The sequence below is a fragment of the Scardinius erythrophthalmus genome (assembly GCF_964197995.2).
Source record: "Scardinius erythrophthalmus genome assembly, chromosome: 25".
Taxonomy (NCBI): domain Eukaryota; kingdom Metazoa; phylum Chordata; class Actinopteri; order Cypriniformes; family Leuciscidae; genus Scardinius; species Scardinius erythrophthalmus.
In genome coordinates, this window is record NC_138245.1 from 763,560 (window position 1) to 775,123 (window position 11,564).

Consider the following 11,564-nt stretch of genomic DNA (forward strand, 5'->3'; position numbering starts at 1 on the left):
CTGAGCCGGGAGCAGCAGCTCATTTGCATTTAAAGGGACAGGCACAAAAACTGTGTGTTTTTGCTCACCCTCAAAAAGTGACAATTTTAACATGCTATATAAAAATATCTGTGGGGTATTTAGAGCTAAAACTTCAAATTCACACTCTGGGGACATCAGAGACTTATTTTACCTCTTAAGAAAAGGGCATTATACCACCCCTTTAAAAACTGTGATCTGGGGCTGGATTCACAAAACATTCTTAATAATAAAATTCTTCTTAACTGCCATTTTCTTCTTATTTTCTAACTCCCAAAAAAAATCTTCTTAAGAATGTTCTCATCTTTTTTCTTACGAATTTATTTTTTAAGAATTGCACTTAGGAATATTCTTACAAACTTCTTAGAATTTATCTTAAGAATTTTCTTAACTTCTTTCTTAAAGGAACACTGTGTAGGAATTTCTCCCATCTAGCGGTGAAACTGTATTTTGCATTCAAACGAATAGTGCTCTGTAGTGCCTCTACGCGTGTTGCAACTACGGTAGGCGAAGAACCAAGATTTGTTATCACAGTGTACCTTTAAGAGGGAAGATTTTTGTGAATCCGGCTCCAGGTGATTAATGCAATACAAAAGTTACTCCCTAAATTGGTATTCAATTGCATTGAATATTGTAAAAATTAAGCTTTATATACTGCATTTCATAAGAACATCAGAGAAGAAATCCAGAGTAAGGAAAGAGGCCTGATAAAGGATTTACACTCCAAAGGCAAATCCATCCTTATGAGGAAAATTAAATGAGCTTCAGAGAAGAATTGACCCTTAAAGAGGAAATATTCTGCTTTTCCTCATCTGTGTTTAGTGTGTAATGTTGATGTTTGAGCAAGAAAAAGCTCCAGCTCTTCTCTATATCAGTGTCAGTGTTTCTGAACTCCTGAAACGCCTCCATTGTAGTGTTGAGTTTCTTCCGGAACGAACACGTCAAAATATTCCTCATTTTAATAATTAATATGCAGAATAAAGGGGCGGGGCCTGGTTGAGTTAGCTAGTAGTGTGTTAAACTGGTGCTTATGGTAAGGGGCGGGACATTTCCCAAAGAAGTTTCACATACTGTACATCCCATCATTAATACAATAGTTGGCTTATATTCTCGCACATTATATATGCAAATAGCACATTGCAGGTTGTATTGAGTGGGAATTTAAAAATGTCTTTATACTTGATCAAAAGATGTTCAAATCAGTGAACATTTAACAGCAGCGAAAACATTCTTCATGCATACGTTTCTTCAATAGATTATGTATTAAATGATTCTTTCACCAATGAAACCCACCTCGATCCTCCAGATGAGTGTTCCCGGAGAGTGTGTGACGGCTCTGAACGTTTGCTGCATCTTTCAACACTAAAACACCACACAGAAAACAAACCTTTAATTCACTATTATTAGACCTTCCTTTATGTTGAAGAAGTTATTGCCAGTATTTTTCACACTCACAATAGTGTCCAAAAGTGATGTCCGGAGGGGAGATTTGTTTTTAATGACTCTACAAGTTTAATGAACCATCAAAATATGAGGAAATATTGTTGATTATTTAAAAAAAATTAAATATGAGGGAAGAACAAAACACTAAACTTCGATAAGATCTATCTGACTAAATTATTTGGTAAAAAAAAAAAAACTACAACTACATGTTTTATTTTACAATGCAAAAAAAGTAATAGAAAAACAAAAAGCTGACAGGAAAAAGCAAACATAATCAGTTATTAATATTTGGTTGGTTCACTCTTGTTTTTGCATGTGGCCAAAAATGATGTGGCACAATGTTTAATTACGTTATTATCACAAATATAACAATTGACTCAAAGCACAACTACACAATATGTTGACAAAATCTTTAACACATTTATAATAATGTTTGAATAAAGTGTCACTTTTGGCCACTACTAAATGTTTGATCATATTTAGCCCAATGTAAAATAGTTTTAATAACAGTTTAATATTGTTAAAGCAACATTAATTTTAAGTTTGAATAGTTACCTTGAAGCCCGAACAGTGATGTTTAAAGAAGACTCTCCTCAGATAGATTGAAACTGATGTGTTTAGTCCAGAGACAGTGAACAGATCCGGGATTCTCTGATCCTATAGCAGAGAAGAAACTAAAATATGCCCTTTTTTGTCCATATCTTTGCTGCGATTGAACAGATGCTTCATTTGATTGTATTTGCCTGCTGTCACTCAAAGCTCCGCTCAGCAGCCAATCAGGATAAAGCTTCAGCCCAGTCTATGCAAATGAGCAATGTAAACAAACAGAGTTATTCAAAGGACAAGAAACGAGTGATGGAGCAGGTGCTGATCTTCAGTGGGTCAGAGTCTGTTTACTGCCTCAAATCAATGCAACCACAGACTAACATATCTCAGATTATTAAAATACAGTCATTCAAGCCATATGCAGAATGTCATTTCATATTGATCCATTGGTTCTATCTCTAGGATTGCAGAAATGATTTGGTGTCAATAGTCATGGTGGGATAAAACCTTTCTCAACTATTACATCAATTTCAGAAATAAGTGGTTACATTATAGCAAAATATGTGGGATTACTGAATGTATTTAACTGAATTAAGCTATTAAAATTAAATAAAAACTAGATCCTTTGTCCTGTTTATTATACACCAGTGGCGTTGCAAGAGGGGGGCTTTGGGGGCTTAAGCCCCTGATGTTTTGTCAAAGGCCCCATATCTTTTGGAATAACGTATGTTTCACTTCACAAATAAAATAGGTTTTATAAAATTTATTTTGTTATCCAAGTACTTGAAATCCATCTGTCCATGATAAAAAGCTGTGGTAGATGCTGGCTGTGGTAGAGTACGTCATACAGAGCGAGAGAAGATGCAAGTAGATAAAAAGCTGTTTTACGCTAGAAGTTTTAAACGACCGACAGAAATAATCAGTTTGCAAAGACTGTATCAATCAGACCTTAGCATTGGGAAGGGAAGATATACAGGTAAAGATAAAGAGACTAAGAGAAGAAGAAAGAGAGAAGTCGATTGAGATTAGAGAAGGAGAGCAGGTATTGCAAACTGTGCCCATGAGATTAACATTATTACAATCGATTCCTATTTAAAGGGTAACTAAACCCTAAACCAACTTTTTCTAGTTAATGATCTGTAAGAATGGGGCTTTATTAGTGCTGTTCATTGATTCAAGTAACTTTTTTGACATCTGGGTATAAAGTGTTTTAATTTTACAATATATGGTGTAAAGACGTCTGAGTGCTGCCCTCTTCAGGTTGAACGGTGGCTACTGCAGTTGAATTTTCCTATTGGATGTTGCGGTGGCAAGTGACGTAAGCGGTGGCAGGTGACGTAAGCAGGTTTCAGCTCACCACGCCCCTGGTACGAGCTAGCGTAGATTAATCTGTATTGTATAGTGGGCAGGAGGGTACTTAGGTGTAGTGTTGCTGGTTGTAACAGCACTGCTGGATTGCATAGCTTTCCAGCAGACTTGGAAATTAGGCGCCAGTGTTTGCATGCACTTGGCCTGGAAGACCGTGAGTGTGAAACCTGCATTTTACGCGGGATTGCTTCTCCAGCACAATAGAGGTGGAAATGGGCTTCTCCACACAGCTCGCGCTGAAAAGCGACGCAGTGCCAAACGCTGCTCCTCCTGCATGGACTCCACCACCGCAGCGGCGTCATCTTGATGTGAGTGATCATATATATTTTAATCACAATTTATGGTTAGGCTAAAGTTAATCCTCTGGGGTCGACAAACGCATCGGCGCATTTTTCTAGATTTTTCCACATAGCGGCAAAATATGAAAATGCCTACAGAGAGCGCTATTGACATCAACTCGATAAAACTCATCAGATGCATGTTCTTTACGTCGTCTTGTGACCCTGTGAGCAAACTCTCCATTTTAGAGAGTCTGACAGCAGGTCTCAGGTGCACGCCCCCCCCCCCCCCCCCGCTCACGGTTCGTCCCCTCCATCTCCGCTGGGGTCTGCCCAATTTTCTAGCATTTTTCAAATATTGCCAGTGGGTGGAGTCAGGCTCTGACCAGGGGTTTAGTTACCCTTTAAGATATACTGTACATCTTTGCCAATGACAGTGGAAACTATAAGCTCAATTTAACAACACAAGCACTCATAAACATATTGCCATTATTATTGTATAAATATATATTTGTAAACCTCGAATGTGTTTGGATATTTCCCCATTATCAGCACTGGGACTTTTCACTGTTTGTATTACTCAACTTGTCTGTGTTTGCGCGACTTGCATCATTAAGCTAGTAGGTGGCGACATGTTACTGTCTTTATGAGTGAGCAATTGAACCATTAATTGAACTAATTAGTCTAAAAACATTGATTAATTTAGGAAAGAAACAAGTTGCTGAAACTGATCTTTGATTCTCACACTAATTGCTAATTTATGCCTCTAGTCACAGAAGGATTGCATTGGAATTTGATAGAAATGTAACATCTATGCAAAATAATCCTTGAATCGTTTCTCATTTAAGGCCATTCCCGTTTCGAGAATGTGATTGTGTAATTGCATAAAGACATGGATGAGGATTTTGGTGTGGAGGAACTAGACTCCTGCACAGAGTCCTGACCTCAACCCGAGAGAACATCAGAAGAATTGTCAAAAATTCCCATAAACACACTCCTAATGCTTGTGGAAAGCCTTCCCAGAAGAGTTGAAGCTGTTTTTGCAGCAAAGGGTGGAACAACTCCATATTAAACCCTACGGATCAGGAATGGGATGTCATTAAAGGGGTCATATGATGGTTCTAAAAGGAACATTATTTTGTGTATTTAGTTTAATGCAATTTGTTTACGCAGTTTTAGGTTCAAAAAAGTCATTATTTTACACATACTGTACATTATTGTTGCTCCTCTTAACCCCGCCTTTCTGAAACGCATACATTTTTACAAAGCTCATCGTTCTGAAAAGTTCAAATTGAACCAAACCCTTTTACTGGCATTTTTGGCATTGCTCCGAATTTAGGCTTGCCTAAAGTGAAGCTGAAAGTATTGGCCTTTACCTCCTTATTGGCTCGTAGGGCTATCTTACTCAAGTGGAAAGATCCTGCTCCTCCTTCCCACTCACATTGGATTAGGGACATTATAACCTGTATGAATTTAGAGAAAATACGTTACACCACCCAGGGATCTGAGAATAAATTTTACAAAATTTGGCACCCCTTCTTGATATTCTTTGAGAAACCAACTACAACAATATCAGAGTAGCTACCCCTTTCCCCTTATTTATTTTATTTTACTCCTTTTTTTCTCGTGTGTATTTAGTTTCTTCCATTTTTAACCCATTCACCTTTATGTTTTATAATTTATACTGTGATTTAAATCATCTCTTGTAGGACTTCTTAATGCGGGTCTGTTTGTAATTGGGTGGGAGGGTGGGGTATGTAAGACTGAAAATACTGGTTGAGGCCCTGGTCTGAGACAAAGGGCTAATTACCATTTGACCTCCCCCATACGACCTCACTTCCGCAAACTACTAAGAACTCACACAAGAATATGGTTTAATGTGAATGTTTATCATTGACTGTTATGTTTTCGGTGTAATTTGAAATGTCTCAAAGTGAGTGGTACAGATATCTCATATCCAGATAGATAAAATAAAAGGAAATAAGGTTTATAGAAGTTTAGAGAAAACTGGTTTAGAGATAAGGCCAGATAAGGCAACCCCCCTTTCATTGAATAGAAGCCATTTGAGGATGGTCTCCCCATCCCCCATATCACCTGGTCAGACAGGATAAAGAAAGGTGTTCGCGCTCTCCCTGGGTTCTTCTTGGCTGGACACGAAAGGAATAGGTCTCTCTCTATCTCTCTCTCTCTCTCTCTTTCTCTCTCTCTCTCTCTCTCTCTCTCTCTCTCTCTCTCTTTCTCTCTCTCTCTCTCTCTCTCTCTCTCTCTCTCTCTCTCTCTCTCTCAGGTACAAGCTGGGTAAGATTCTTTGGTGTAACCAATGTATAACCATGTTCTAGATATTTGAATTGATTGTGGAATTGATCTCTGATATCTGAAATATTAAATTGCTACAATGTGATTATTCCAACTGATTTTGACATTGTTCATTTAATGGTTAAAAGGAATAGTCAAACATTCGCTCACCTTTAGTGAGGCACAGATATTATTAAAACCTTTCATTTATGGAGTCAGATGAAATAAACGAGTAAATATATGATTAATATATTACAAATTTAACCAACCAATATTTTGCATGAGTGAGGACAGAACACGTGATTCCTTCCCCGTGTATTGGCGAACCGGCAGATTGGACCAATATATAACGGGCCTTACAGGTATGTTCATATGTGTATTCCAAAAGAAAAAAAAGGAGAAAAAATATGTATATTACATTGTATAGTAATAGTTTTTGCAAAGTTGTCATTCAATAAAAAAAACTTTGAACGAGCCTTTGTGCACAGCCGGCCTTGTACTCTCGCAGGTTCTGGAAACAGTCCTCCCAAAAATGCGCAGCACACAGTCAAATATTTTAGTTGTACTGTTCTGGAACAGTGTTGTAAATAAAGCTGAAGCACTGTTTTCTAATTGTGTCCTCTTTTGGAAGGCCAAACAAAGTAGTTTGTCAAAACACAGCGTGTCCACGACATGGCAACAACAATAATACATTTACATTACATTTATGCATTTTGGCAGTCGCTTTTATCCAAAGCGACTTGTGTTGCATTTCAAGGTACACATTTACTTTCTTATCAGTTCTAAGAAGTTTCTACATAACACACTAAAGAAAAAGGAAAACAAGAAATTGCATCATATGACCCCTTTAAAGTTCATGTGCATGTAAAGACAGACGTTCCAAAACTTTTGCCAATATAGTGTACGACATTACTCTCCCTTACTATAGTGAAACTTACTATTACCTTTTAAAAGTCATTTGTCGCGTAAAAGTAAAATTTAAAAAGTAAAATTTCCCTCAGAAAAGCTCCTGTCAGACCCACTGCTCGCACTGCTTGATTGATTTTTAACGGTTTCACCCTTAAAATATACCCTTTTATTCATAAAATATTAACAATAATATTAGCGTTTTTAGGGCCTGGTTGTATAATTGGTAAAAGTATTTTAAGTAGATTTTTTTAAATCTTTCACTTAAATGTAATGTAAAACCAAATGATAAAAAAGTCAGTGATGATCACATTTACCACCATAAACTTTAATTTAACCCTTCAAATCTGAGAAAAATCAAGAAATCCCTGAATACTGCACCAGAATCCATACTTTAGTGATTATAAAAAAAAATATTATAAAGTCCAAATGTGCTGCTGAGAATAAGAATTTGGAATAAGGCTGTAACATAACAAAATATGGAAAAAGAGAAGCGTTGTGAATACTTTCCTGATGCATTGTATTTCTCCCTGTACAGAATCTCCATCTGTCAGAGACAGGAAAGTTTGGAGATTAAAAGTGTAAGAATTAATCATGGGATTGTATTATATTTTTATGTCACAATAATTGCTGAAGCTTTTGTCATGGTACGGAATTACATTACAAAAACAGGTTGAAAAGATAAACTTCAGTGTTGTCTTTAAAAAAAAGTTTAAACATTTTCTAAACAAAAATAACTTTGAACATTTAAATACAAATGAAAACAATAAAGATTAAGAGATAGTTCTGCAAGAATATTTTCTCAATATTTTTCACTGTGTGGGAAATAAGGTATATAAAGATTCTGATATACACTTTATCATACAGTTTTGAACATGAGGGTGAGTAAACGTTGACAACTTCATTTATGTGGGACTAAATATATAAAGATACACGCATACACACACACACACTCACTCACAGGCACACACCGCAATAGATCATTATGACGACTTTCCAAATGTGTCATGATTCTTCCACTGACCTAATGATATTTATTTCCATTTCGATACTCTCGCTGCGTCAAGGACGGTTTAGAAATGCCTCTGCGTGATTACATCTAAAGCAAATGTGTGAACTCAGTCCAATGTAAGTGTATGATGGGACGTCATAGTCGGGTGATGTCATGACCAGGAAGCTATGAAGCGCACCCAGGCTTTCACTTTCAGATTCGCGATGGCACGTACTCCATGTATAGGGAGCGGCGGTGCTGAGTGCGCATTCTACAATATAAGACATTTATCAGACGTTTAGGCTCTGTTGCGTAACGAATCCTCCACCATCATCACGCAATCAGTGAACTGTGATTCCTGCTGCACTGTGTGCGACTGCAACTCGTGCTGGATGAGCAGAGCAGGCCTTTACAATAGTTTACAATGGTTTTTATTTTTTATAAAAACAGCAAACCGACAGTGGAGGCAGAATGTAGCGGTGGCATATTCTATGCTAATTTCACCCTCACGCTCCGTAATGGCGATGTCATGAAACAGCTTTTCACTCTATGAGAAATCACATTTTAGTCTCGCAAGATCTCATGGCACGACATCTCGTCACGCCTCTAAAAATCCACCATAGGCGTGTAAAATTAATTTGAAAAGTTAAGGAATCTTACACTGGTTTAAACTAGGTTACTGTATACGTTTGATTTATGTTAACGTTTATGGGACATGGCTTTTAATGGTGAGCCTTTTGTTTTGAAATCAGGCTCTCAAAGTATATCAAAATTTGGATTTAGATTTATCGCCAACATATTGAATATCAGCTTTCAAATACAAAGAATTATCGGTTATCTGTATCAACCAAAATGTTCATATCCTAGATATACTGTCATCAGTTCACATCTATGATTCATAAATGGGTTCATAATTAAATTAATCACAATTTTTTTTTTTTTGATGATTGGTTTACAATAGAAATATTAAAGCAACCTTATTACTCGGTTTTTACAGATTCAGAACAGTGTGTGTGCCTGATTTAGATTTCTAACTTTTGAGTATCTGCAGTGAGCAGTCCTTCAATTTGTCAGAGAGCAGTTTGACTCCTGACTCTCCTGGGTGATTGTAGCTCAGATCCAGCTCTCTCAGGTGTGAGGGGTTTGAACTCAGAGCTGAAGACACAAAACCACAGCCTTCCTCTATCACCATACAGCCAGACAACCTACAGACACACACAGTAAGATCATCTACAGACACACATCAACATTATGACCGGAAGACAGTAAACAATCTTTCATATGTTCTTAATACCTCAGTATCTGCAGCTGACAATTTCAGTGAGCTGACTCTTCAGTCCATTAGAGTCCTGCAAGTCATTGTTACTCAGATCCAGCTCTCTCAGGACACAGTTTGAGGATTGGAGCGCTGATGACAAACTCTCACTACACTGAGCAGTGATATTCCAGTTGGGCAATCTACAATAGAATAATAAATTATTAAACAACATGTACCGACCCTGGAAATGTGGTGAATAAGGTGACAAGGAGAAAGATTAATTTAGCCAATAAGACCGGAGGGTATTAATTACTTAAACTGCATGCTTCTGACAGAAGGTCAGAATGAGGGTGGGAAAATAATAATTTATTGAAAATTTTGTGCAAAAACAACTTTAATAATATTGTAAGTGGACCTCAAGGAACACATTAAATTAATGAAAATGCCTGTCACAACACCTTTAAGACTAAGGTTGTTAATAACTCACAGAGCTTTTCTGCAGTTGATCACAGCTGGTATCAGTCTTCTTCTACCCTCATCTGATGTGTTGTATTTGTTGAGGTCCAGCTCATCCAGCACCTCCTCTGACATCTGAAGCATGAAGGAGATTGTTGAGCAGTAAGCAGGAGAGAGATACTTCTTTGAGTGCTTGTCTGATTTCACAAAATTCTGAATCTCTATAGACAGAGACTGCAAGCAAGCAAACAAGCAATTTTATTTATATAGCACATTTTCAAACAACAGACGTTGCCCTAAAGTGCTTTACAAAAATGAAAACATTAAAATCATATAACAAAGCAAACATAAAATAAAATAAACACAAAATAAAACATGGCTAAGCTGGTAAAAAGTATAACTATAATGTGTGGCGGAATAGCACTGGGAGCACTTCGACTCGGCGCAGTAATATCATCACTCCTGAAAACTCCTCTCCCTCTCTCTTCTGTCATTAGAACCAACGTGACTTTTTACCGAAGTGCTCCCAGTGCTATTCCGCCATACATTATAGTTATCCTTTTTACCCACCTAGAAAAGCGCCACGTTTTATTTTGTGTCCCCATACTTGGTCGTGTAACTACTCACGTAACTGTATTTAAATAGGGAAAACGTGGAGGTGTTTGGTCGCTTCTAGCTTCATCTCTGTTTGGTCCCTAATGAATGAACTGGGCTAAGCTAAGCGCTATCAAAGAGTCGCCGCGCGCCAGAGCGATTGAGTGCACGCACTGAGACGAGAGAGGTATGCATCAACCCGTCTTAGATAAGGGAATAACATAGTTTAATATGAAAAAACGGTGGAGTGATCCTTTAAGAGAACAATTACTCGAGTCGCCCCCCTGTCGTTTCACAGAATAGTACAACGGCGAGCGCGTCAAGTATTAACGCCTCGTCCGTTTGGGGAGGTGCTCGCGCAGTCTGTGGAGACTCGCGCTGCAGAGCCAGGCCAAAGTATTTCTAAAATTCTATAGTATAGTTTCTACACCGGATAGTGACTGTATTTTGCAGCACAGCGAACATTCTGAATTCAACATCAGAAATAGTGCAGAAGAATACGGGGAAATATATAAGTGAAATACAGAAATAAGCTAAAACTTCACTTACCATACTGCATCAGAAGGAGCCAGAACTAATGAGTGCTGATCTTTCCGTCATTTTTAAAAAAAGCACCGTTTTCCGTTGTAACTAGCGTTACACTCTGTGGGAAGCGTTTTTTTTTTTTATTATTATTATAATTTTTTTTACATTAACATGTATTCAGAGAACATTCAAAATAACGTTTCCATAAAGTTGGAGAAATGGAATGACCAAGAAAAGACATTTTTTTAATCTTTTTAAAAACGTGATGTTTTGAATATTGATACACAATGCAACGTTTGTCCCTCTAGTGGTTAAAAAACAAAACTGCATGTATTTTGTGGAAGAACATTGTTGTGGTTGTGCTTCGGCTCTGAGCGGATGAATATGATTCTTCTTCTGCTCATAAAACATTCACTGCTAGAGATATAACCAGTTTAGATGAAAGATCTCAAGCTTCAAGCTGAAGCATTACTGTAGTTTTACTCATTAATAAACCCTCAGAGGTCGGAGATCACGCCGGCGTGATCTGCTCGCTTTTTTCCTTATGAGTTGAATTGAGACTCAAAATACTCTTTGACTTTGATTTTACAAAACAAGTTTCATACATCAATCGATTCTGTTAAATGTGTATTATTTTTGTGTATACTCAAAATAAAAACAAAGTGTTGTGCTTTTTGCCAAATAAAGAAAAATAAACGTGATGCGAGTTCTGCCTTCTCTCTTTCAGTGAAGACCATTCTGAAACGCGTCCGAATATGAACTGTAACTCAGCGAATACTCAGTCAAACAGACATACAGATACACAGACATGAAGCTTGAATTCTATGCTTTTAAATGAGGTAATTTATATAAAAAACAAATATTCTCATCTTGTGAAATCTGTATT

The 11,564-nt window shown here is 37.3% G+C and overlaps 1 protein-coding gene across 1 annotated transcript in view; it reads right to left on the reverse strand.

The window, feature by feature from the left end:
* avil (advillin) overlaps window positions 1–1,371 on the reverse strand; it is a gene marked incomplete at both ends in the record, with an annotated part of 60,984 nt that extends 59,613 nt beyond the window's left edge. The window contains one exon of the mRNA XM_081357905.1: window positions 1,312–1,371. Within this exon, the coding sequence (XP_081214031.1) occupies window positions 1,312–1,371 (60 nt within the window). The remainder of the gene's footprint in view (window positions 1–1,311) is intronic.
* Window positions 1,372–11,564: the final 10,193 nt, after the last annotated feature.